The sequence below is a fragment of the Semicossyphus pulcher genome, unplaced genomic scaffold, assembly GCF_022749685.1.
Source record: "Semicossyphus pulcher isolate SPU_LCO1_2020_fin unplaced genomic scaffold, fSemPul1.0.p SCAF_27, whole genome shotgun sequence".
NCBI lineage: Eukaryota > Metazoa > Chordata > Actinopteri > Labriformes > Labridae > Semicossyphus > Semicossyphus pulcher.
In genome coordinates, this window is record NW_027211701.1 from 2,819,874 (window position 1) to 2,847,744 (window position 27,871).

The following is a 27,871-nucleotide window of genomic DNA, read 5'->3' on the forward strand; positions in this document are numbered from 1 at the left end:
TAAACCTAAATATACTAAAAGGGTATGTGGTGTCTCTCCCCACCACTGTTGCTTCACCACCAGCAGAGGCCACCAGAGAGCAGGTCGGAGCCGGCACCAGCTGGGCACGATTTGTAATCAGACTTACCTACACTGACAGCTCACCCAAACCTGGAGGTGGCCCAGCTGAAGACAATTAGTGATAAGAGGCTGCTGGGAGAAGAGGAGAGGAGGAACAGACAGAAGCAGAGAAGCAGGGGAACTGAAAGGACTGGAAGAAAGTAAGGAGAAGAAACCCTGAAAGTGAAATGCTGTTGACCCTTCTCTTGTCATCTCCCCATCTCTACAGGAGGACCACCGCCCGACAAAGATAGGAAAGTGACTACCCCGATTAGGGAAGAACCTTAGTTTGTTTGCTCCCCTGCCCTTTTCCCTTGGATTAATAAACGCCTGTGACTTTTTTTGTTAAACAAACCCTGTGTGCCAGTCTGGTTTCTCCTCCATTGCTACAGGGTAGTTACACAAAATAAGGAATTCAGACTTATTTCTACATGAAGGGTTTCAAAGACAGATGGATTAAGGGTGATATATCGATGTGACTTATCTCTTGTGAGAATGCATTTAGCTGGGTGGGGAGTTAAGCTTAACTTTAATATAGTCTACAAATGGTTTCCATGTTTTCAAAAAGTTATCAGAGGAGCACATGCAAAGTAAATCTAAAAAAACACTTTGCACATCTGTTTCAAAACAGGTGTGTAGGAGAGGAACAGGTCAAACAAAAACAGTGTAAACTCCCACAGACTGTCTAACTTGCAGAAATTATATTTATTTGCAACGTTTCAGTACTAGACCTTCATCAGGCAAACAATTTGTCAAAAAGGGCAGGACAACTTAAATCGGGAGTGGCTACAAGCCTGCAACCAGTCCAACTCATCCTATCAGGTCAGAGTCGGTCAACACAAAAATTGAATAATAAATCCATTGCTGAGTTTAAAGACAGCAAAGAGTCATCTAAACGAAACAGAAAAAATGTCTCCTATTTTTTATATGCATACATTCAAAGTAAAGGGACATTTTGGGTCCTCGAGGTAAACATACACCTGATTATAAATGTGCATTTTCTATATGTAACCATGACGATGGTCGAAAAAGTGTGTAAATAACTGAAAATAAACGGGAGCTCTTGGGACTTACGACTGCATCATATCAAGGCATGTTTTAAATTCTTACCTTTGACAATCAGAGTTATTTACATCTTTGAAATAAATAGGTCGCCCCATAGACCGGTCACTCTTGAAGGACACACAGCTGGGCTCAGGTCCAGGAGAATCTGGTCTCTCATGTTCGATACTGAAAGAATCACAAACTCTGATGAACGTTCATAAACACTGAAAATCTTCCAGAATTATTGTTGCTGAAATGTATTAAAGTTTTAATGCTGATAATAAAAAAACTGAGATAAATTATTACTTTTCATCCTTAGTCTGCTGGCCATCTTTGAAATAAATAGGTCGACCCATAGACCGGTCACTCTTCAGTGACACACAGCTGGGCCCAGGTCCAGGTTCAGGTCCAGGTCCAGCAGAGTCTGGTCTGAGCTGCTGCTCTGGCCTTCAACACAACACACACAGAGCTGTGAGTGTGAATAATGATGGTGGAGTGATTTGAGTGCTGAGCTCTGACATGGAGAAGAGTCATGGACAGTTAGAGATCCTCATCTCACCTCTGAGCTTTGGTCTGGCTGTCATGTTCCCCACACAGAGTGGTTTTAGAGGGAGGGGCTCCCTCCTCTCTGTCCTCACACTGACTCATAGCAGAGCCCCCACCTTCACACAAACACAACAACATGCTCATTCATTACAACCAGCTTTACATCACAGAGACACACACTGCTCTCTACCACAGTGTCATTCCTGATTCTACCACCAGATGGCACCAAAGGAAGAAATGATTCAAAGATTTCCACTGTGGATAAATGGAGAAGAATATATTCCTTTTTATACAGCTGTACTTTTTGTCCACTAGAGAGCTCATATGGATTCATTTATAGTTCACTTCTGTTCAAAGTGAGGACATGCAAAATCTTCCAGTTTAACATGTGGCAGGAGAAAGAAAATACTCACCAGGTGACTTCAGATCCACGTTCTACCTTCACCTGTAGAGGAAACACAAAGAGAGAAACTGCTGCTGATCATTTTTCATAAGCTCTTCTTCAACAATCTGAGGACGCTGTCACACTCCAATAACTTCACAGTCAAAGTCTAGAAACATGAACATGACATTAAATCAGTGTAACCTACAACCAGAGTCCAGGACAGTCCAGTCAGGACATGAATGAATAAACTCAGAGGGACACAGGATAATATCTGATTTCACTGCAGTTCATACTTAATTACATCTTTCTCTTGTCTCATTTGTTCTAAAAGGAACAAAACACATCTGGAGATTTTATATAAAAAAGAAACACGGTCATAAAAACAAACTGTCCCATCATCAAAATCATTTTCTGTCAGCTTTAACTCAACACAAAATCACTAAACAAAGATAAAGTAGGTGTGGTGGAGTTATTAAATGAAGGATGAACATGTTTTCTAACCTTTGATAAAAACATATTTGAAAGATCTTTACAAACTCAGCTAAGAGCCTGTTGACTGACCGTTTGATAACAGACTGAAGTTATTCATCTACTACCTGTTTGTTTCTATGTCTCAAATGAAACACTTAGCTGAAAGGTCAGAGGTCAGATGGTCAGGTTTAAACTCACTGTTAACTTTTACATATTTGTATCCAGGACCACCATATTTCTTCATCTGAGCCAAGAGCTGAAAGTTCCTAAAATATTTTATATATTTGTGCAGTGTCATAATCAAAATGTTTAAAAAGACTTTAATCTATTGATACATATATTACATGTTCAGTTACATGTAACGTTTTTTGCTAGCGGTCAGTAAAATGGGTAACGCTTCATAATACGGCCCGCAACTTACCGTGTAGTCCCATGTATCAGTGCTTAAATGTAGGTATGGTGGAACAAGGGAGTAACAGTTAGGAATGTTAGAGGCAAAGAGAAAAAGGTTATACTGTAAGTATTCTGTCAGTACTACACTGTAAGAAAGGATACCCTATATCTACTCAATATGGCAACAGATTGCAAACAATATTATTATTTTATTTATTCCTAATTATTTATTATTGTACCTACACTTTAAGTACCCTTAACATCATGTTATATTTTATCCTCCTTACTCTTACTCTGTAATTACCCAGTAATAGACAGGAAATAAAGGAGCGCAGTAAACACTGTCAAACATTACAGGGCCTATGCCCATTGTTATAATAACAGACCCAAGACTAGATGATTGGCACCTGGCACTCCCACCACAACAGGGCCCCAAGTCGCTAACTAGACTCTTCTCCTCAGTAGTCTCCCGGTGGTGGAACGAGCTACCAAACTCCACTCGGTCCGCAGAGTCCCTTTCACCTTCAAGAAGAAGCTAAAGACCCAGCTCTTTATGAACACCTCTGACCTTAAAGGATAACTTCGGGATTTTTCAACCTAGACCCTATTTTCCCATGTGTTTGTGTGTAAGTGACGAGTGGAGACAACAACATTGAATCGATCAAGTATTCAGGGAGGGAGCACCGGCCGGCAGCCGTGAAATGAGATACAAAGTAACTAAACGGGGCACCGGGCATACGCCAACACACAGCCACTAAAAGCGCTTGTTTTTGCTACTGACAGGCTCAGATCGTTATAATAAGTGTCTGACAACATTTTGTGTTTGTTGTGTTGGAGTACAGAAAGCGTCTTCTCGTCTGACTGCTGACTAGGATTTTCACGATGATGATTATGACTACACTGATCTTGTTGATGTTGCTGATCATTATTATAAAAAAAACCATTGTAACATTGTAACATTGTAACCCGTGAGTACCAAGTACTTACAGAATAATGAGTATAAATAATTTCTCATCTCTTTAAATTACACTGTAGGTACCCAGTACTGACAAAACACTTACAGTATAACCTTTTTCTCTTTGCCTCTAACATTCCTAACTGTTACTCTCTTGTTCCACCATATCTACGTTTAAGCACTGATACATGCGACGATATTACATTACAGGTCACAGATACTTACTTTAGATTACGGCCCACAACTTACAGCATCATTACTGCAGAGTTATGTTGTAATCTTTCGTACTAACGGTGCACCTGTAGCTTACAGTACGTACCAATACATGTGGGTAGGTACTGGGGAACAAACTGTGAAGTTATGGAATAAGGGTGTAAAGGACCTCAATACACAGTGCAGTATGTGTTTAATTCATGTGTTCATAATATGTAATTCATGGTTTTATTTTGATATTTGTGATTTTATTTTGGTATATTTCCTGTTATACCGGAAGTGAAGTGAAGCGGCGCAGTAGTGTAAACATAGACAAGGAGACAAGGAGAAAACGGGAGAGATAAAGTGATACACAAGTAAGACAAACCGATGAAAGTGTAAAGATAAATGAAACAGTATTAAGGACGAACGGGGAGAGAAAGGAAGGAGTTTAGCGCCAGTCGAGAGGGCAACAAGGTAACCATTTCATTTGTAATTGGTAAATTTGAGTTTAAAATGGTATCTTCCTGGTGCTAACAGTAATGTATTGTCTTCCTTTCTGCTTGTTTAATTTCTGTTTTAGCTCTTACGTTGGTCCAGGTATGTTGTTAAGAAGATTATCGCAAATAAACAGCATTAGACCATCAGTCCAGGCTTGCTTAATTCGGCTGGGAGCTACAAAGGGGGTAACAGCTCTGGATCTTATACTGTAGAGAAGAACTTATACTGTAGTTATTTAGCATTAGTTATTCTAGCTACCTATTCTATTATGATGAATAGCCTAATTACTATGTATGACCCACTGAGCAATAATCTGGACCTTTGGGAGGAACTGATACTGTAGTTATTATTTAACTACTGGGTACATTCTGTAGTGGACGATGGAGTGATGACTTCTGCATCACTTAATAAATCTGATGTGATTTTATTTCAAAATGTCCTTATTAGTGACAAAAAGGCAAACTACACTGTTCCTATTCTAAACTGAAAACCATTTGTACATTGTAAGTTAAATGTGCTCTAAGGTGCATCAAATATCAAAGTCAGTATATATTATGGTTATGGATGAATAAGAAGTTATTTAGCTGATAAAACATTTAACTGGATGATAATCAGTGTTTTTAAGGGTGTAAAGACTTTTCAAACACAGTCGGAGGTGAAGTCCCCCAAAAGGATAAAGGAACAATGCTCTATGGTCAGACTGTACCCTGTTATAGTCATAGAAAAGGTACTGTACCCAGTAGTTCCAAAGTAACTACAGTGTTAGTTCTTTGTAAGGTTACTCCCCTGCTCCATAACGTCACATCTTGTTCCCCAGTACCTACATATATGTATTGGTATACTGTACCGGTACTGTACTTACTGTACTGGTCCACCATTAGTACAAAAGATTACACCGTAACTCCCGAGAAATGACGCTGTGCATTGTGGGCTGTAATCTAAAGCATCACCGTAATATCTCTAATTAGCTGCCTGCTCTCTCCCTCTCCCCACACAGCAGCAGACTAACCTACAAAAGTGTTTCCCAAACCTCTGTTGGAGCATGCGCCCCTCGTCCAGCATGTTGTCCATCCAGCCCTGCTTTACCACAGCTGTCTCAAATCAGTGCAGCTCTGAGCTCAGCACACCAGGTTAGCTAAGGCTGTTTCTCAGGTGGAGCAGGGTTGGATGGGATGAAACACATTTTGGTCAGGGGGTAGGCTGCTCCAGGAGCGCTTTGGGAAACACTGACCCAGAAGAACAGTAGAGGGAGTCAGCAGGCAGAGTTGGCAGCAAAGTTATCAGACTCTTCATTTCTATTGCAGACAAGAAACAAAAACAAAACGCAAAGTAGCCGACTTTATTGTGGGAATCAAAATGTTAGCCTAAAGTAAGGGATAGTTGGACAGTGAAGATTCTTAGTGCAAATTGTATTATTGATTCAAGGTTTTACTGGTAATGATCTTTTGGCAACATCAGAGAGCTGACAGAGCCGGCTCCCTGAAAAGAGCCAAAGTGGCCGTTACTAGCCTCTGATATGTTGTGTTCAATTCAGCTAACATCAGTCATGTTAGTCATTGGCCTCACCCTCGTGTGTAGAAGTGTGGTTCACTGCGTGTAGTGTGCATTTCCTGAAGTCTGACGTGACGTGCTCTTATCATGATGTGTGTTTTTGCGTCTCTTGGTGGTGGTGTGTGAAACAAAGAAGAAGTGTTGCCAATTCTGGCGCCCCCGGCGGTGGTTGCTCTCCTCAAGTAAACCTAGAATCCCTGTTTTCAGTGACGTGGTGTATTACTAAAGATTGTCATTTTACGTCATTCTTTGTGATTGGTTGTGATTCTGACACTTTCACACACCTCTTATGGGTTTCTGACAGCCTTTCTGCCGGCCTACACACAGACGCAAAATTATTACATTATCAAACGTCCTATCAGGAGAATACGAGTACAAGCAGGGAAGAGGCAGGAGGAGAGACAGCTGGAGCTGCAGAGAGTGAAGTGAGCAGAGAGAACAGTGAAAACATAACCCAAATGTAAATGACTGACGGTTTGAAAATGCTGTCATATTCCCCTGAAATGAAAATCAGTCTCAGCAGACAGTGACCGAAGCATTTATGTTCAAATGCTGATATCTTTGGCTCCAGGTAGACCTGCATTAAAACACCTTGATAGTTCATCTTCAAGGCATCTCTGTGCTCATCAACATTGTTGCTGTCACTACATTCAGGAGGAGGACAGCACAGCAGAGCAGGGAGAGTCCAGTGGGACAGGGCCAAGTGAGATGCAGGGAATGGAAATATGACAGAAAGCTGGTAAGTGCAGGATAAGTGAAGTAGTCGAGGCTTCAGGCCCATTGTAGTTTAAGAAGTATGATCTCAGTTGCTCGGGTAAAAAAGCAGGAAATTTGTTTTAAAATACAATTTTTATTGTGGGGAAGGACCCCACACCTCCCGCCACTGATGTATCTGTCCAAGCTTGCTCCCCATTCTGAAAGATAACCAGGCACCCATGGAGCTGTGGCTGGGTCAGTGTTCAATATTCATGTCTTTGTGTTGACTGTTGACTCCTTGCCCGGCCAGGTGTCACCCTGCCGTCTCACCAGGTGTGTGTTCATGTTTGTCTGGCTGCTGTTGAACTTTATCTCTTTTCTACAGAGAAAACAAACGGACAGACTTTTGTAAAGTTTCCAAATGACGTCATTCTGGATTTTAGATGTGGAGCTCTGTGAATCGCTCTGTGTTTACAGACATCCCAACACTAACGCTACTGTAATAAGAGGTCAAAGGTCAGTGTCAGAGTCTCGTGAGATCAAAGACACTGAGCACAGTGTGCAGGATCAGCAGCAGCTCTTCAGTAAAACGATTTATAACTTTATAATGGGGCCATCGCCGGCTCGTCTTAACTTGTAACCCACCCAGAGCTCTGCGTACCGATGTAGTCGCATCTTTAACGTTAAAAAGTTGTTACTGATTCATATCAGAGAATCTTTACAGCCTTAGTGAATATATTTTAGTAGAAACTGTAATATATAAACCAGGGATGTTAATAATTAACCATTTAACCTTTAATACTATCAGTTAAACCTTTAAAGATAATAACTAAATAAAAATATATTAAGGACGACCAACTTTGCCTTCCATGTTACACCTCAGTGTTTCCCACACAGACGGCTGCACTGCTGTATTTATGGCTGCACAAGTAAATTCTAACATATTTCAACCTTTTTAAATGTGTACCCATAAAACACATCAGAGATCGATTAAGTAGTTAACTATCTCCCCTCACTTCTTCCTGTCACCAGCAGAGAGAAACAGAAGGAGGGGCCTGAAGCACCGTGTGTATGAAGAGAGGAGAGGGGCAGCAGGTGTGTGTTGTCACATATGACTGAAAATGGGATGTTGTCAGTTGTCTTACTATGTGTCTGAGGGTCCAGGTTCATTACTGAAGTTTCCAGCTTCTTCTTTGGACCGCTCACTCTTCAGAGACAGACAGCTGGACACAGGAGATGCTGCTCTGTCCTCTTCTGCTCTGAAGTCAGTGTGAAAGGTCAAACAGAAACACTCACTCACACAGTATAATAACATACTAATCCAACTGTTCAGTTCAGCTCCTCTACAGTTCACAGGGAGAAAAGTGACTCTGAGACTTTAGAAGTGAAATCATAAAAATGTTGGATTAACACTCACCCTCCTTCAGCCTTCAGATTTCCTCTCCTGCTCTGAACTCTTGCCTCTAAACGGAGTCTGAACTGACTGACTAAACACCTGTTCCACAGGTTCTACCTGTTCTCATGAGGCTGGATCACATGGTCACATGTTGCTCCTCCCTCCTCCATTTACAGGAAATCAGCTGGGTGTGTCTCTGTGTGAGTGTGTGTGCTGTGTGAATAAAATAAAACGTGTGGTTCCTGGTTTGGATCCTTTTTGGACTCTTTGGTGTGACAGAGCATTTAGTGAGGGTTGAATCTCCTCTGTGGAAAACTCTCAGGTTTCTCCTCATCAGGCTCACCTCAGAGCTGCCTGCAGTGAGGAAGAGTTTCCTTTGAGCCACGGCAGAGGTCGCTACATCCACGGAGGGAGAAAGACTGGAGGGCGGATTCTGGAGAGACAGAAACAGAGAACAGAGAGAGAGATGGATAAAGATGACTCCGAGCGAGAAGAGAAACATGATAAACATGTCAGGAGAAGTCATATCTGTAAAACCTGTTCAGGTAAAAAAGTTACCTGTTTTACACTCAGATAGAAGAAAATCAGCTTCTTGGATCCGTTCGCAGCAAAGAAATCCTCAATCAGACTGAACTAACCGTGGGTGAAGTTTCAAATCTGAGAGTAGGCTGTATGAGTGCCTTCACAGAGCACCAGTGTAAGAAACGAGGAGTTTTTTACTGTAAATTATGCTAAACTATTCCACAGGTATCACAGAGTGAAATATGACGCTCCCAAACCCCCTTAATCCAAACATTGAGCACTGACTGGAGGAGAAGAGGTCAAAGGTCGTGTCTCTGAGTATGCAGATTTCTGTGATGTGACCTCATCCCATACACCTGGGGGAATCAGGTGCTTAAGATACTGAACAGTGGGGGCGCTGGTTTGGCTCGGTTGGTAGAGCAGGTGCCCCATGTATAGAGGCTACAGTCCTCGTCGCACTGATCGCAAGCTCGACTCCCGGTCTGCCGATCCATTTGGTGCATGTCGTCCCCCACTCTCTGCTCCCCACATTTCCTGTCTCTCTTCAGCTATCCTATGAATAAAGGCAAAAAGCCAAAAAAATAATCTTAAAAAAAAAAAAAAAGATACTGAACAGTGTTTCCAGAGGTTTTATTTCTGATCCTGGTGATCAAAGCAAAGACGAGTTCACTCGATCAGCAGGGAAATGAATGAACCAGAAACAGACGTTACATCGCTCGTTCAAAGCCACCAGACTCCATTGAAGAAAACTGTCCTTCTACCTTGCAGTATAAGCGAGTTGCTGGTCTCCCGCTACATTAATCAGTTCGTTTTTTTGTGTTGTTTGTCGCACAAATATTCAGTGGACCCAAACTAACACCTTTGAAACACTAAAGTCAAACACTAACACAAAAAAATAATTTAACAAGGCAGAAGTTGACCGGACTCTTGTGTGGTCTGTGAGGCAAAATCACATATGTTTTAAATGGAGTCTGGCGTGTTTGCAGAGAGCGATGTAACGTCTGTTACTGGTTAAAAAAATCTTCTTCCTCTGTAACAAAAAGGTCTATCTCTGCAAGGATTCCTTTCTGTGATATCAGACACTTAGAACAACAATCTGAGCCTGTCAGTGGAAACAACAAGAACTTTAAGTGTTCGTACTTTGATCGCATAATATGTTAAAGCTTTTATTTTTAAATGTTTTTCTGTTGAAGAGTTTGTTGCCATGAAAACGACGTTACAGGATAAAAACAAAATTGAATATAAAATGGTTCTGAATCGACGTCTGCTGTGCTCGTTTGACTCATAACAGAAGCTCCACAGGAGAAGAAGTAATAATATTTTTATTATTCATATTTCAAAGAGCATATTTACAGCACATTTCATGAGACATTGACTCCTAGTTCTTCCAAATAAAGTAAAAAATAAAAAGGACAAAGATCAAACATGAACACGACACACAATGTAACATGTCGACGTGCAAAAATACACACACACAGAAAGTAATGGAAACTAAACTTAAACAGGGTCAAGTTGGCTACCAGTGAGTATTTAATAGTGAATAGTGATTTTATGTGTATGAATATAATTTTGTTCTCTTTTGTAATAAAGTAATATTTAGAGCAGGATGACCCGCACAGGGACAGTTGATTGACAGCTTGAGAGAAAGAATAAGAGAAATATAATAAAGGAAAAAATTGTAACGTATAAAGAAACAAATTAAATAATTAAATCAGAATTTCATCCACAAAATAGATAAACGTATTTTTTAAAAGTTGTAAATGATTTTATACATACGAATGAAATTAAACAAAAATGCTTTGATAATTATTTTCTTTATATTCCTTCGGCTTTTTTTCTTTTGATTTCCATTTGTATTTCCACATATTTTAATAACTTATCTTTCTTTCAATCACACCTCCTTATTATTCCACATTTATCTTATTTCACAGATTCATTATCTTATGGCTCTCTTATGTCTTCACATTATGAAACTCTAAAGAGCGATTTAATCACAGTAATAGTGAAAGTAAAAGTGTGTTTATAAGGGTTAGTGTGTGTGAGGAACACAAATGTTCACATTTGTTCTCTGACTTTTTTATATCAACTTTACTCTGCACATTTTTATTACAGACCTTCAAACAAACTTCTCTTCATGTGTTTCATGGTTCTGAGAGGACTTGTTGTTATGATTGAAGTTAAGTGTGTTTCTGCTCACAGCTCTTGTCTAATGTGCACACTGAGCTGGGTACACACTGTAATGTAAGTTTAATGTGTCTGTAAACACATGTTTATGAAATGCTGTAAATAAGCTCATTGTGTTTAATAGTAAGGGTGGACATCTTCATTTAGAGACAAATGTGTAAATCTCAGGAAGTTTGCTGAGCTTTTATTTTGGTAGTTCATTAGAGTTACTTCCTCTTTGTGTCAGGATTGTTCAGTGGAAAACATTTGTGACATTAAAAACACAATCAGCCAAATATGAACCAAAGTGAAGCCTCGTCCAGGAACATTTAGACCACAGGACTGAAAGGAGACTCTCCCTCCTGCAGGGAACACAGAGACACTGAGGAACCATGAGACCAGGACATGAACCCAGGATAAAGAGGTTCAGTGAATGTGGTGTTGAAGGTGTGGAGGTGGATCAGTGTGTCAGAGGAGACTCTGTAGAAGGACAGAGTGCCAGCAGGACAGTCCACATACACTGCTACTCTGTGAGAGACAGAGGAGGAGGAGAGAGGGAGGACTGTTTCTCTGTTATTGTGACGGACAAAGTAACCATGATCATCAGAGCAGAACAGACTCCAGGACTGATCATTCCCTCCAAACACACAGTCATTACTGATTCCTTTCCTTCTGATTCCTCTGTAACTCACTGATATATAAACCCTTCCTCTCGACTCGACCTCCCAGTAACAGCGACCAGTCAGACCATTACTACACAGCAGCTGACGCCAGAAGTCAAATCTGTCTGGATGATCAGGATATGACTGATCCTCTTCCACACGTGTCACCTTCCTGTTGTTGTCAGACAGTTTGAGCTCTCTGTGTGCTGTGTTTGAGTCCAGAGTGAGTTCACAGAAATCTGATGGAGAGAAAAAGACACAACACAGCAGCAGTTTATCATCAGACACACCTGAAGGGTTTATTCTTTGTTAACTGACAGTCTGCTGTTTGGTCATCATGAGTCAAACTGATTCCACACTTACACTTCTTCACACCAGGCTTTAACCTCTGCTCTCCACCATGGTCCACCCTGGAGGAAGAAACACAGTCAGAATGATTTTCTATCCAACATGAGTCCTAACTGCTGTTCAACATGAAGCAGTGTTCCTCAGTTTGTCACTGTGACAGAGAAACAGGCTGAAACTCATCTGTGTCAACTGTCTGCATCAGTCTGTCACTTTATCTGAGAGGAGAAGAAGAAGAAGAAGAAGACAGTGTGATCTACAGATATTAGATTAATGTTCACAGACAAGTTTAAACAGTTGTTATTGTGTAATGTATGTTTTTAAATCATAATTTCGTTGTACAGATACAACGAAATTATGAGGCACTGCCTGAGTGGAGCTGAAATATAAGATAAAAACCTTCAAATAAAGCTAAAGTTAAAATCACACACACAAGTTTAAAACATGCACACACAGTCCCTTCGTATACACAGACAGTGCAGCAGATACAGGTTTTGCACTTGTCTGAGATTCTGAAGTCACAGTGTTGTACAATGGTTTGTCTATGATGCCTTTAGTGCTGTGTTCAGTGTGGTGATGGCTTTGGGGTAAAAACTGTTCATGAGTCTGTTGGTGCGTGCTTTGATTGATCTGCAGCTCTTCCCTGAGGGCAGGGGGTCAGACAGGTGATGGGCAGGGTGAGACGGGTCTTTCAGGATGCAGGACGTCTTCTGTAAACAACGAGAGGTGTAGATGTCATCCAGGGCAGACAAACGTGTGTTTGTGACTTTCTGGGCTGTGTTGATGATCTTCTGCAGGGCCTTCCTGTCAGCCACAGAGCTGCTGTCGTACCACACCAGGATCCCATGTGTCAGTATGCTCTCAATGGAGCCGTGGTAGAAGGACACCAGCAGTCGCTCTGTGAGGAAGTCCTTTATCCAGAGGCAGATGTTTTTGTTGAAGCCGAGATCAGACAGCTCGGAGACCAGTCTGCTGGAGATGATTGTATTAATGCAGAACTGCAGTCTACAGACAGCAGCCGTGCACATGCTCCTCATTGTTCTAAGTGGAGCAGTACAGTGTGGAGGGCAGGAGAGATGGTGTCATCTGTTGACCTGATCTGCAGCCTTGATGTGCTTGAGGACCGATCTCTGCAGGCACTTCATGATAACAGGTGTTAATGCTGTTGGCCTGTAGTCATTTAGGCAGGTTATTGCTGTGTGCTTTGGAACTGGCACTATTGTGGCTGTCTTTAAACATGTAGGGACAGAGCACTGTGCCAGAGATGGTTGAAGTGTTTGTGAATACCTCAGTTAACTCAGCAGCACAACAAATAAGTACTTGCGCAAAATCACCGTCGGATTTATGACACGTGCGTACCGGCCAATTTTGTTCTCACCACCGTGCGTATGTTAGTAAATCAGAACCATTCTACATTGACAGGCGCGTGTCCGCGATCTGCCATCAGCATACTGCCACGCCTCTATTTCTCTATATAAGGACATCTGTTTGGTGCCGCATGAAGAGAGCGGTGTTACGGAGAAGCTGAAAGAACGTGAACGATGGCCTCAAAAGGTAAAAAGAAAAATTTCACATCAGCAGAAATAGAAACACTTGTAACAAAAGTGTTACATTTTAATATGAACATTTTCATATGGTCTACTCTATTGTACACTTAATAAACTAACTCAATTGCTATAATTGAAGATTTTAATTATATGACAATAAATTATGAGGATGACCCCGGCATTTACGTTTGGTCCATACATTAGTAAATTCAATTATTGTTGTCTATTAAAGCCTTTTTTTCAATAAATTAAGTTGTAATATAGTATGCATTTAGTTAAAAGGGTGTGTGTTAACATTCCCTAGGACATTTCTTTCATCATTTGTGCGTACGCATGGTCAGAGGGAGTTCTACATTTGTTCGCAGAGTACAAAGAAATTTAGGTAAGAACAAATTGATGAATCCAAGATTTGTGCGTCAAACGTGCGTACGCACAGTTCAAGCACAGATTCGTGCGTACGCACTGTTCGTAAATGAGGCCCATTGTGTACTCAGCTTTTTATATAAAACAGAACAGTTCATGTGTCAGTCTCAATGTCCTCATCTTTAAATAGAGTCTCGTCTGTGCGGTTAAAGCAGTCCTGTAGCTGAGCTTCAGGAAGTAAGAGCCTTTGTGTTCCTCAATGAGCAACATTTCTCTCTTGATTTAAATGTACAGTAAAACAATCTCGGTAACAGTATCTTATGATTTAAAGAAAAGGTGTTTCATAGATAATATAGATAATAAAATGTGACATAATAAAGCCCTACATACATAAACTAAGAGAATCCAGAAGAACATGAATGTTGGATAATATCATCTTAAAGTTTAAAAACCTCACATGGTATTTTTATCATTTCCATCATCAAGAACGATCTTTCATGTCCAGAATAAATGTTTGCTTTCATAGTTTATTTCTCAAAGGCTGCATCTGAACACAGTAATTCATGATCATTTAAAGACCAACAAACACAAAGTAGAAAAAAGGGAATCCTGCATCAAAGCTTTTCATGGTAACAGTCTCTCTATTTTGGTACCTTTTGGAAAGTAAGAACTCCTTCATGATGAGTTACCACAGCAGAAGCACTGTTATATTTTTGGTGAACGGTGAACTGAACGGATCAATTTACAACGTGAGCGTAGTTCACTCTGGAGGCAGTGAACGACCGCTCACCTTCAGAGCTAAAGTCGGACTTACGGCACCCAAGATGCATCTTCATTTCTCTCTGCTCCGCTCGCATTTACCGTCACTCTGCCGCTCTCTCTCTCTCACTTGCTTGCTTGACCACTCACTCACTGCACATCTCCCTACATAAACTACAACTCCATCTTTTAATAGAGGGCAGGGTAAGAAGTTGGCCTCTGTAGCACCTTCTCAAAAATTGTCGATTTATGCTTTGATGTAGATATATTGAACGTTCTGTTGTTTAAGTAGCTTGCACTACTCGTCTAATCCCACAGCGTTTTATGAGATGCAGACAGACAGAAAGGAGAGACAGCACAAATGATGGAGAGAAGAGAGAGTAGCAGATGATGAGTGGTAGAAGCACTACAAAGCATAAACTCTGTCTAAAAATGTGCAGTGAGTGTCTATGAACAAATAAAAAACATTTTAATGTCACAATAAACTAAAGTTTTTTTGACCCTCATAAATGTTTAATGATAGCAGTGGAGGTACTCATTTTAAAGTTGTCAGTGATTACTTTATGTGCTAATAAAGAGTGCATACCATCACATCAAATATATAAATATATATCTGATCTGTGTTGTAAAATATCATGAAAATATTAAAATGATTCTGTCTATCAGAACAAACTGATATTATAACTTTTGAGGTGTGGGGTGCCAAATCCAAAACTGGCCAAAATGGCTGATCATTACTTAAGCTGAAAAAGAGCTCGGTGCAGCTAAAAAAAACAATACAAAGTGAAAATGAACTAGTTCATTTTAATCTGTGTGAACTGAACTTTGAGCGAGCTCTTTTAAGTGGAACTTGCAATACACTAAGCAAAAGAATATATATACAGTATCTATTTTAATTAGAGGCACCTGCAGTGTCTGAACTCTTGTTGTCTGTCCATACCTGAGCGTGTCAAGTCTCCGGTGTGGATCCTCAAGTCCAGCAGACAGCAGCTTCACTCCTTGTTCTCCTGGGTGATTGAAGCTCAGGTCAAGCTCTCTCAGATGGGAGGGGTTGGAGCTCAGAGCTGAGGCCAGAGATGCACAGCCTTCCTCTGTGATCAGACAGCCTGACAGACTGGAAGTAAAATCATGTCATAAAATAAAATCTGACTGATTTTTAAAGAACAATATATCAAGTGTCGTTCAATCAGCCTCATACTGACCTGAGAGTTTCCAGCAGACAATGTTCACTCTGCAGTCCAGCAGACAGCAGCTTCACTCCTGAATCCTGCAGGTTGTTGTTACTCAGGTCCAGCTCTCTCAGGCTAGAGGACTGGGAGCTAAGGACTGAGGACAGAGCTTCATAGCTTCTCTCTGACAGATTACAGCCACTCAGCCTGAAGAAGAATTAGTGATTAGTGACTGATTTTTTTTACTTTCCTGACTTACTTTGATCTTATCTGATAACCTGAATTATAGTGGACTCATGAGGAACTTTATGTTTCCATGTCACTAACAATTACTTAAAGCTCAAACGAGGAATTTTTCGCTGTTTATGAAACAGACTGCAATTCATTCTAATTACTCTGTGTGACCTCAAAAAGCAAACAAGACCATCAGCAACAAGTTGATATAAAAGCTGAAACCGCTGACCGGGGTAGGTGTCAGACGAGGCAATTAACTGCATGCTGCCTTTGTTTCCAATTTACAGGGCACAAATTCAAATTGAGTGATGCATATGACTGTTAAAGAAAGCAAGGGAACATTTTTTGTTTAAGGAAACACTTCTTACACATGTACAGGACTAAATCAGCAAAGAGATAAGAGGTATAGCTTTGTCCACAGGGGGCGCTAAAATCAACACAAACCAGAAATACCTCACAGCAGCTTTAAGTAAAATGTCTTTAGACTGAGTGATACTTAACAATCAGCCTCATACTGACCTGAGAGTTTCCAGCAGACAATGTTCACTCTGCAGTCCAGCAGACAGCAGCTTCACTCCTGAATCCTGCAGGTCGTTGTTACTCAGGTCCAGCTCTCTCAGGCTAGAGGACTGGGAGCTAAGGACTGAGGACAGAGCTTCACAGCTTCTCTCTGACAGATTACAGCCACTCAGCCTGAAGAAGAATCAACAGAGAGCAATCACAAACAATGTTTGTTTTTTTCTGAACAAAGAAAAGCTTCTTTAAACTTGTATAGTTAGGTGTGTACACACAGAGCTTTGTTGGAGGCCTTGACCACTGGCAGCAGCCTCAGAAGAGCCTCCTCTGAAGCAGAATATTTCTTCAGGTCAAACACGTCCAGATCTTTTTCTGATGACAGTAAGATGAAGACCAGAGCTGACCACTGAGCAGGAGACAGTTCATCTGTAGAGAGACGTCCTGATCTCAGGGACTGTTGGATCTGCTCCACTAGAGAACGATCATTCAGTTCATTCAGACAGTGGAACAGATTGATGCTTTTCTCTGAGGAGAGATTCTCACTGATCTTTGTTTTGATGTACTGGACTGTTGTTTTATTGGTCTGTGAGGTACTTCCTGTCTGTGTCAGCAGACCTCTCATGAGAGTCTGATTGGTCTGCAGTGAAAGACCCAGGAGGAAGCGGAGGAACAAGTCCAGGTGTCCGTTTGGACTCTGTAAGGCCTTATCCACAGCACTCTGGTAGAAGTGTGTCTCTGCAGAGTCCTGATGAATTGTTTGTTCTTCTGACATCAGGTTGACACCAGAGTTGATGAACGTCAGATGGACATGAAGAGCAGCCAGAAACTCCTGAACACTCAGATGGACGAAGCAGAACACCTTGTCCTGGTACAGTCCTCTCTCCTCTTTAAAGATCTGTGTGAACACTCCTGAGTACACTGAGGCTGCTCTGATATCGATGCCACACTCTGTCAGGTCTGACTCATAGAAGATCAGGTTTCCTTTCTGCAGCTGCTCAAAAGCCAGTTTTCCCAGAGACTCAATCATCTTCCTGCTCTCTGGACTCCAGTGTTGATCTGTCTCAGCTCCTCCATCATACTTGATGTTCTTCAGTTTGGACTGAACCACCAGGAAGTGGATGTACAGCTCAGTCAGGGTCTTGGGCAGCTCTCCTCCCCCTCTGGTCTTCAACACATCCTCCAGAACTGTCGCAGTGATCCAGCAGAAGACTGGGATGTGGCACATGATGTGGAGGCTTCGTGATGTCTTGATGTGGGAGATGATTCTGCTGGCCTGCTTCTCATCTCTGAATCTCTTCCTGAAGTACTCCTCCTTCTGAGGGTCAGTGAACCCTCTGACCTCTGTCACCATGTCAACACAATAAGGAGGGATCTGATTGGCTGCTGCAGGTCGTGTGGTTATCCAGAGGCGAGCAGAAGGAAGCAGGTTCTTCCTGATGAGGTTTGTCAGCAGCACATCCACTGAGCTGGACTCTGTAACATCAGTCAGGATCTCATTGTTGTGGAAGTCCAGAGGAAGTCGACACTCATCCAGACCGTCAAAGATGAACACAACCTGGAACTCTTCAAACCTGCAGATTCCTGCTTCTTTGGTTTCAGTGAAGAAGTGATGAACAAGTTCCACCAAGCTGAACTTCTTCTCTTTCAGCACATTCAGCTCTCTGAAGGTGAAGGGAAACATGAACTGTATGTCCTGGTTGGCTTTGTCTTCAGCCCAGTCCAGAGTGAACTTCTGTGTTAAGACAGTTTTCCCAATGCCAGCCACTCCCTTTGTCATCACTGTTCTGATTGGTCCATCTCTTCCAGGTGAGGCTTTAAAGATGTCTTCTTGTCTGATGGTTGTTTCTGGTCTGTGTGGTTTCCTGGATGCTGATTCAATCTGTCTGACCTCATGTTCATCATTGACCTCTCCAGTCCCTCCCTCTGTGATGTAGAGCTCTGTGTAGATCTGATTCAGACGGGTTGGGTTTCCTGCTTTAGCAATCCCCTCAAACACACACTGGAACTTCTCCTTCAGGTTAGACTTGAGCTCACGTCTGCACTCTGGAATAACAGTTCCTGAAAGAACAAACAAGAAATGTGATCAATAAGTTGAAGCTATAATCAATCTGATGATTTTAAACTTAAACACATCAGGGTGGTGTTTATTTCCCTCCTCTCTGAAATCTCTTCAGCACATCAGGTGTGAACAGTTTCTCACAGTTCATAGATCTGATTAAATGTGTGCATCATATTAACAGCAGAGTTTTAAATGTGACCCTCTCCCATGTTGCCTCCATTTCCTCTTTCCATCATGTTAAATGTGTTAAAATCCTCTTACTGCTCTGCAGACAGTCAGCCAGCTCCTCCTGCTTCATTCTCCTCAGGAAGTGCAGTGTGATCTTCACAAATGCCTCTCTGCTGCTGCTCCTCCTCTGCTCTTCCTCCTCACTGTCCAACACCTCCTCATCCTCCCTCTGACTCTCTAAGCATTCTGGGTAATCTGGACTCAGACCCCTCTTGATCTCCTTCAGCTCGTTCTTCACAAAACTGACAATGTTTTCCTCCAGCAGCTGGAACAGAACAAGAAGTGAACTTTGACTTGTAGAAGTCAACATCAGATCATCAGTGACAGACAGAAAGCCTGCTGGTCTGCAGAGTGCAGCATGGAGACTGGATCACAATGGTAGTTCAGTATTTAGTCTGTGGATGGTCCTGTCTCCTAGAAATGAAGTTGATATAAAATGAGATTCATGTTGGAGAAATATCCTGGTCTGGTTTCACACAGAAAAGATCTGCAGTGACTTTGGACACGATGTGTTTATTAGAATGAAGCTGAAACCACAAACTGTCATTAACATGAACCAAAGTGTTTCTGTTGTTTCAAACACAAACTGGACTCAGTCTGTGAACTCTGCTCTCTGCTGCCAAAGTCTGTGTGAGACCACCATCCACCACGACCTCTGACCTCTGACTCTGTGCTGCTCAGCAATGTAACGCTTCATTCAGTCAATAAAACACTGACTGTGAACATCATTCAGACAGAGATGATGTTTGCAGTGTAATCAGGAAACAATTCAGTAACATAAAAATGTCATTTGAAGTCAACTTTGATTCTCAGTAGTAGCTGTGTTTGTTCATTTACACACCATAAATATGGAGTCCAGCTGTGTTTGATGCTGCTGGGCAGACTGACCAATGGGAACCTCTGATCTCTGCTGCTGAACTCTGTGGAACAAATATAATATAATATACTGTATATAATATAAAGACACAGTGTTACATGTGATAGATTCTATCAAGTGGATCCTGTTAGATCCTCCTACAAACACAGGACACACATGAAGGTACATGCTCAGTACAGTTATTGATGTGTAAAATAGTTTCCTGCTGTTGGATCCTGATAGAAACACAAACACTGATAAATGTTCAGGTTCAGACATAAAACACTGCTGACATGTTGGATTTTAAAGGTTTTAATACAGAACAACAGAAACATGTTCTGTTTTAAATTCTTACCTTTGACAATCAGAGTTATTTACATCTTTGAAAACAATAAGTTGATCCTTAGACCGGTCACTCTTGAAGGACACACAGCTGGGCTCAGGTCCAGGAGAATCTGGTCTCTCATGTTCGATACTGAAAGAATCACAAACTCTGATGAACGTTCATAAACACTGAAAATCTTCCAGAATTATTTCTGCTGAAAATTATTAAAGTTTAAATACTGATAACAAAAAACTGTGAGATAAATGATTACTTTTGATCCTCAGACTGCTGTCCATCTTTGAAATGAATAATTGCATCCTTAGACCGGTCACTCTTTAGGGACACACAGCTGGGCTCAGGTCCAGATCCAGGTCCAGGTCCAGGTCCAGGTCCAGGTCCAGCAGAGTCTGGTCTGAGCTGCTGCTCTGGCCTTCAACACAACACACACAGAGCTGTGAGTGTGAATAATGATGGTGGAGTGATTTGAGTGCTGAGCTCTGACATGGAGAAGAGTCATGGACAGTTAGAGATCCTCATCTCACCTCTGAGCTTTGGTCTGGCTGTCATGTTCCCCACACAGAGTGGTTTTAGAGGGAGGGGCTCCCTCCTCTCTGTCCTCACACTGACTCATAGCAGAGCCCCCACCTTCACACAAACACAACAACATGCTCATTCATTACAACCAGCTTTACATCACAGAGACACACACTGCTCTCTACCACAGTGTCATTCCTGATTCTACCACCAGATGGCACCAAAGGAAGAAATGATTCAAAGATTTCCACTGTGGATAAATGGAGAAGAATATATTCCTTTTTATACAGCTGTACTTTTTGTCCACTAGAGAGCTCATATGGATTCATTTATAGTTCACTTCTGTTCAAAGTGAGGACATGCAAAATCTTCCAGTTTAACATGTGGCAGGAGAAAGAAAATACTCACCAGGTGACTTCAGATCCACGTTCTACCTTCACCTGTAGAGGAAACACAAAGAGAGAAACTGCTGCTGATCATTTTTCATAAGTTCTTCTTCAACAATCTGAGGACGCTGTCACACTCCAATAACTTCACAGTCAAAGTCTAGAAACATGAACATGACATTAAATCAGTGTAACCTACAACCAGAGTCCAGGACAGTCCAGTCAGGACATGAATGAATAAACTCAGAGGGACACAGGATAATATCTGATTTCACTGCAGTTCATACTTAATTACATCTTTCTCTCGTCTCATTTGTTCTAAAAGGAACAAAACACATCTGGAGATTTTATATAAAAAAGAAACACGCTCATAAAAACAAACTGTCCCATCATCAAAATCATTTTCTGTCAGCTTTAACTCAACACAAAATCACTACACAAAGATAAAGTAGGTGTGGTGGAGTTATTCATATTAATACAATAATCTTCTTAAATCTGAGAGCAGACAAAGAATGTTGTCAGCTTTTGTCACATAACAATTATTTTCTCTTTTACCTGAGAGGAGATTCGACAGCAAAGAAAACAACCAGAAATGCACAAATTCATTGTGTTTTACCAAATATGTTTCTATGTCTCAAAACAAACAAAAACCCTGTCCAGCACCAAAACGCATTTGAAGCTGAAAACAAGGTTTAAACTCACTGTTGACTTTCACCAATTTTATCCAAGACCTCCATCTTTTTCCTCAACCTGAACAAATAATTGAACGTGCCTCAAAAGGACCATCAAAGATGTTTGTTACTAATCAAACGGATATTATAGAAAATATTGTCTGAAAACAAATTAAAAATGTAAATGTTTTACAAGTGTGTTCCTTAAAAACATGTTGAGACTCTGCACAAATCCACAGTGCTGAACAATTAATTGAAATTCAGCCGAAATCTCAATATGGGCTCCTGCCATTTTAAATCACAGGAGGCGCATTTTCATTCTAATATTGTGTTGCAGAGATGCTCTGGCCTACACATCACACAGAGACGAAAGGATCAGATATCATGGCTTTGTACAGATCCCTGCAAAAATCACACATTGATCACTAATTCAGATTTTTCACTGACAATGAGAATAATGATGTAAAAATGATCATTCCCTTTAATATCGCAAATCATATCGGAATCACAATATAAGTCAAAATAATCGCACTTTGATATTTTTTCAAGGAAGTGATGGTGACCTCGTGTGAAGTGATGATTTAGTAATGATGAACTCAATTAGCAAATACTCCCTTTTAGTGATGTTCATTAAGTCATCATTTACAAGTATTACGACGTGAGGAACGCAACAGCATCCACCGCAGACAGAACTCAGTTTGTATTCTTACTCCAACGTTTTCTAACATGCTATCCAATGTTAGCATGTAAAGCTAGCTAACGTTAACCCAGTAGAGAAGGTTTGCTGGGTAGCCTATGTGTTGTGTCATTGTGTCGTATTTGCGGTGGACACTTGTTGTGTTGTGAAGCATATGACAAATAACCTCAAACTTGTTCTACCACAAATACGACACAATGTTGCTGTAAATTTCAGCGTGCAACACTTTACAATCAGCGCCCCGTGTTGCTCAGCCTCTCTGATTTAAAAAGGCCCGTCGCCCTGACGTCTGTCATGGAATCCTTTAGAGACAGGTGTTGAGCCACCTGAAGGACATCACAGCCCCCCTGCTGGACCCCCTGCAGTTTGCCTACCGGACAAACAGGTCGCTGGATGATGCAGTCAACATGAGACTGAACTACATCCTGCATAACCTCGACTCTCCAGGGAACTACACAAGGATCCTGTTGGTGGACTTCAGCTCAGCCTTCAACACCACCATCCCTGAAATCCTTCACCACAAACTCACCCAGCTCACAGTGCCAGCACCCACCTGTCAGTGGATCACCAACTTCCTGACTGACAGGAGGCAGTTGATTCGTCCACCTGCCAATGAAACGCTGAGACTTCTTGCAATCCATAACAACGTTAGGCTTATAAGTAACAATAGCGTATGTGCACACATATCAAATATAAAACAAACAATAAAAATAAGAAAGAAAGCGGCGAAAGAGTGACGCTATGATACAGTAGGCCTGTTTAATATGCGCATGTGTAACACGTAGAGATGAATGTTTAGATGAAATATCTCAAATGATTTGTATTTGTTGGTTAATGAAGAGGTTCAATTCCCTGCTGCCCAAAAGGATGTGGTACAATTATGGTGGCAGATTGCCACAACTCTTCTTCAGGAGTCTGCCAAGTTAAATAATGACACTACCAACAAGTTTTAATGAACATGTACTGTGGTTGTGATCTCTGATAATTACAGAAAATACTAATAATTCTCAGTGGATTTGGCTTGAAAGAAAGATTCTTATCCTCCGCAGATGATGGTGAAGAGTTGACATGGGTATTTTATTTTATGTTCATTTATTCAGCCTTGGGTATCTTACAGCAAATGACATTTAATAAACTTGGGGATATCTTCACTCTTGTACCATAAATAGTCCCCCCAAGAGTCAGCTTAAAAAAAAGACTATTATCCCCCCAGCTTATATTAGTGAAGGAATGAACATCGATGTTTACATTATAACACGATGGCTTAAATGTTTTTAGACTTCAGATTTCCTGTGATGGCTGTGGAAGTCATATGTGACTTACAGCTGTTATTTATTCATCATTTGCTGTTCACTTCTGTTAACTAAGAAATGCTGCTGGGAGCTCTCTGCACGTTCTGTTTTTAAGATCATCATGAAAAGTTATCTTGTAATAAAACACGCTTCAAGGCATTCCAACGACATGTCGTGTTTGAGTTTTCTTTTTCTACATTTTAACATAGAGGTTTTCATTATTACTGCCAATGTAAATCAGTTCAAAGTGTCGCTAATCAGTCTCATGGTTACACACTTTTCTGGCCAGTCAGCACCGTCACTCAGAAACAGAAGAGGAGATTGTGACCATATTTCACATTTGGATACTGGATTGGCGACACTAACCGGATAGATCTTCTATGATGGCCGGTTAAAGATTTGTGTCAAGCATCTACGTTTTCTAATGTGTAGCTACTCTGCAGTAACATCCATATTTCAGTTTCTGCTAGTTTTCAGAGTGGGTTTGCTGGTCTATAGTTTTAGTAGCCTTTAGGTTTTATTTGTCAGGGGCGTTATTCATGATACAATAACAGTATTTATGTCGAGTTTTCAACAGTAACAGTCGTTATTTATAATTGTATTATCAAAGACATTCAAAAACGCAGCAAATACTTTCTGTTACCCCATTTTCTACATATAACTAGAGAGTGACAAAGTTTGCCTTTCACTTCAAGAATTCGACACCCTACAGATAGCCTGCAGCTCGCTCAATACAACTTAGTTTGGAGCCTCAGCGTTCGGACGGGGCGGGGTTAGGGGGGAAACACACCGGGAAGATAAAGACCTGCAGGACGCAAGACGACAGTGCTGCAAGAAATGTTGACTTCTGCTGATTTTATTTTAGCAAACGCAGCAAACATGGGTTCTCAGATCAGTTTAACAGCCACTCACACAAACATTATGATAACTGTTGGTTACGTTACCTTCTGATGGAGAGAAGAATCTGCATGAGGCCGAGGAGTGAAGTGAAACTAAAAAGCAGCTTCAACCAGGAAACCAACCAGAGAAAGAACAAACATGTAACTGACAGAAGGAGGTTTTCAACAGTGTTACTTTCGTAAACGAAAATTAAGACGATAAATGTTTGTCAACGATATTTTTTACACGACGAAGACGAGACGTTGTCGAGTTAAAAATGGATCTTTGACAGTAAAAACTCCGACGGCACGAATGTTTTGTTTTCGTTAACGAGACGAGACTCAAATGTTAGCGGTGGCTGTCGGACATTCAAAATCCAATTTAAATCCTCAAGCACCAGTTAGAGATAACGGGTATCACGAAGGAGGTGAGAAACTTTCTCTGTTCACTCAGGCCTCCTGGTTCAGGCTCTGTGCGCGCTCACAGAAAAAGGGGGAGTTTTACGGGTCATGTGACGCTTCTTCTATGGCGTCATTTCAGTGCCAAAAATCCGCGCGCAAAAAGACCACTCTCTGCGCGCTCGTGGTCTCTGTGTATACGCTCGCCGTCACTCTCTGCGCGCTCGCCGTCAATCTGCGCGCTCGTGGTCTCTGTGTATACGCTCGCTGTCACTCTCTGGGTTTTCTACTCGCTCAGCTTGGCTGAGTTTTGGCACTTTGGGGACGGGCATTGAATAGACGGCCCCGCAACCCCCCCCCCTCCTTTCTGATTGGTCACTTTAAACGCCTACTGTCTCCAGGTCAGAGCCAATCCGAGGCAGAGTAGGGCGGGTCATCATTGCGGTTGGCAGAATTTGATTGCTCGAGATGTCAGAGAAAAAAAGAGGTAAGTTGAGGAACAGACAGATATACAATGCTAGCCTGTAACAGCAGTGGCTACGTTTAAAGTTGCTACGAAAAATTGCTGACCCAATACATAACATTCTCATAACCTTCCGTTATAGTGGTCTGATCACAGTGGAGGAGACCTGGCAGTTTCCTGGGGGGAAAAAAAACATTTTCATGGGGCTATCATGGCTGAGCAAGTAAGTCTCACACAGTTAGCCTATCTCTCAGATTTCATTTGGATATCATTTGATTTTATGCCGGGACCAGTGGGGTAGTAGGATTTTTTTTAGTGGGAGGTATGTTTATGAGTTTCACATAAGTCACCAAAGTAAACAGTGTTTGATTGTATGCATTGTCACACGTGTTGTTTACCCTGGTTGCTATGGAAATTTGGTGACAAAAACCATAAGAGTGTCTAAAATATCAGTTTCCCATTGTTAAAGTCTCCAGCAACCATGTAGAAAGCTTCCTGGCACCCGTTCTCACCTGATACAAGCAGAGTCACCGCACGCCCCCCTTGACAGCAAAATTGCGGTTAAAAGTGGGCGGACGGCGTCCCCTAACTACAACCCTGACACACTCATGATGGGGCTGTGCCAGATAAACTGGGACGTCTGGTCAACCCTTAATTTACTTTAATCTGGGTTGTTCACAGTAACGTAAATCTGTTCTTTTAAATCCTATTAAAATCCTATTAATTAATTCTATTGATATTCTGTCATTAATTATAGTTCTACTAAATTGAAATTATACTTGCAATTATAACATCAACAATTAGGCCCACATGATAATCCTGCAGTCCTGATATGAAGTAAGCATACAGAAGCGGGTTCAGGTGGGTCTACTCTTGTGTAAAGGAGCACAACAGCAGATGGGGGAAAGAGAATAAATAGTTCCACATTGCTGCATGCATTCTATATTTACATATACAACTTTTCAATAAATGATTAAAAAAAAAGTTTTTAAAAATAGACAAACAAGGAAAGAAAAAATATTTAAAAGATTTAATTTGCATGATTGACTGACATCTGTTGAATGGTTGTATGTGTATCACAAGAGAGACATTGATCTTGACACTTCATTAACTATACTATGTTTTCTTAACAGCTGAGACATCAACTTCTGGAAAGACTTTTGGATAAAATACAATTGGCATTCACCGCAACCCCACTAAATTTGGATTACATGGAATTTGTTTGTCGCCAGGAGCTGTATCTTCTGCAGGCCCTCTCCAACCACATACAAGTACCAGCTGCTATCACCCAGGCTTTGCAGGAACTCTTTGAACTTGTGAGAGCACAACTGGAACATCCAGCCCCATGTGTCACAGTGGAGATCACAGGCACCCAAGGACGGCCCAAAATTTTGGTCGACGAACAGCGTTTGAAGGAAATGCTTGATCTCCACCTTCCTGTGCCTTGCATAGCCACACTGATGGGTGTGTCAAGAAGGACAATCTATCGATGAATGAAAGAGAATGACCTCTCTCAGGGAAATGTATAGTCCCATTACTGATGCTGAACTTGACAATTTGGTTTCTTCCATCAAGAGTGATTTACCAAATGCAGGAAAGGCAGACTGGAATCTCTGGGACACAGAGTTCAGTGCAGACGAGTTGCAGCCTGCATGCACAGAGTTGATTCTATGGGCATCATCTCAAGACTGTCAAGTCTTGGCTGTGTGGTACGCAGAGTCTACTCTGTACCAGGGCCCTTGTCCCTGGTACATGTGGACACAAATCACAAGTTGATCAGGTTTGTATTGAAGATTTTATTTTTTAAATTTAACCTGGTAAGTGAATTGACAACCAGTTCTCATTTGTACAATGACTATCAGTCATGGAGGTAAAGGTGATGTGGTATTTCATTTTACATATGAAATACATAGCATATATTTATTGTATCGATTGTTTTTCTTAGTACTTTTGCACTGTTCTGGAGCCACTGAAACAGAATGTCACTCTGTTTGTACACTGTAGTGCACAAATCCTAAATGACAGTAAAGTCTAAGTCATATGTTGCTTCCTAGATACAACATTGTCATATTTGGAGGAGTCGATGGTTTTTTCAGAAAGGTAACTTGACTGTTGTTAGATTTCCTCTGCACCGGCTATACCAGCATAGACCTGTGTCTTGATAAACATTGTGTAGTCTGTAACACTTAGAAGCTTTAATTAACCATCCAGAAAATGACAATAGAATAATTTGTTTTTCTGTGGTTTGTTTCAACATGTTATTTTTTGAGGTTATAATAGTGCCTTTACAGTACTTAAGTGCCACCCCCAGGTCAAACATTTAACTTGACCTGGACTTTGACCTTTAACATAACATCTGATGGTAATGAGTCAAGAGCCATTTGCTCCATGTACTCATGCTTCCCGGGAAGGAACCTTGTAATTTTTAATTTCACCATCACATTCCGTGTAGTGCCACCCTTTGGCCAATATGTCAGATTTGTCTCGTGATCTAAGCACATTTATGCCCCAACTATTTGTATTAAAGCCAAGAAGGCAGCAGCGGTGGATGGCTGTACAGTATGAGGAGGCAGA

The 27,871-nt window shown here is 41.2% G+C and overlaps 1 protein-coding gene and 1 long non-coding RNA gene across 2 annotated transcripts in view; one reads left to right on the forward strand and one right to left on the reverse strand.

Moving 5' to 3' along the window:
• LOC138604890 (NLR family CARD domain-containing protein 3-like) overlaps positions 1–20,748 on the reverse strand; it is a 28,305-nt gene extending 7,557 nt beyond the window's left edge. The window contains exons 1-8 of the mRNA XM_069676926.1: positions 20,520–20,748; positions 20,249–20,407; positions 20,008–20,127; positions 19,638–19,716; positions 18,830–19,061; positions 16,785–18,567; positions 16,513–16,686; positions 15,793–15,966 (exon numbers count right to left, since the gene is read on the reverse strand). Coding sequence (XP_069533027.1) covers positions 15,793–15,966; positions 16,513–16,686; positions 16,785–18,567; positions 18,830–19,061; positions 19,638–19,716; positions 20,008–20,127; positions 20,249–20,407; positions 20,520–20,650 — 2,852 coding nt within the window. The 5' untranslated portion in view covers positions 20,651–20,748. The remainder of the gene's footprint in view (positions 1–15,792; positions 15,967–16,512; positions 16,687–16,784; positions 18,568–18,829; positions 19,062–19,637; positions 19,717–20,007; positions 20,128–20,248; positions 20,408–20,519) is intronic.
• Positions 20,749–25,250: 4,502 nt separating this feature from the next.
• On the forward strand, positions 25,251–26,539 carry LOC138604936 (uncharacterized). The gene is made up of 3 exons (XR_011309304.1): positions 25,251–25,321; positions 25,440–25,520; positions 26,431–26,539. It is a non-coding gene; the product is annotated as an uncharacterized lncRNA (long non-coding RNA).
• Positions 26,540–27,871: the final 1,332 nt, after the last annotated feature.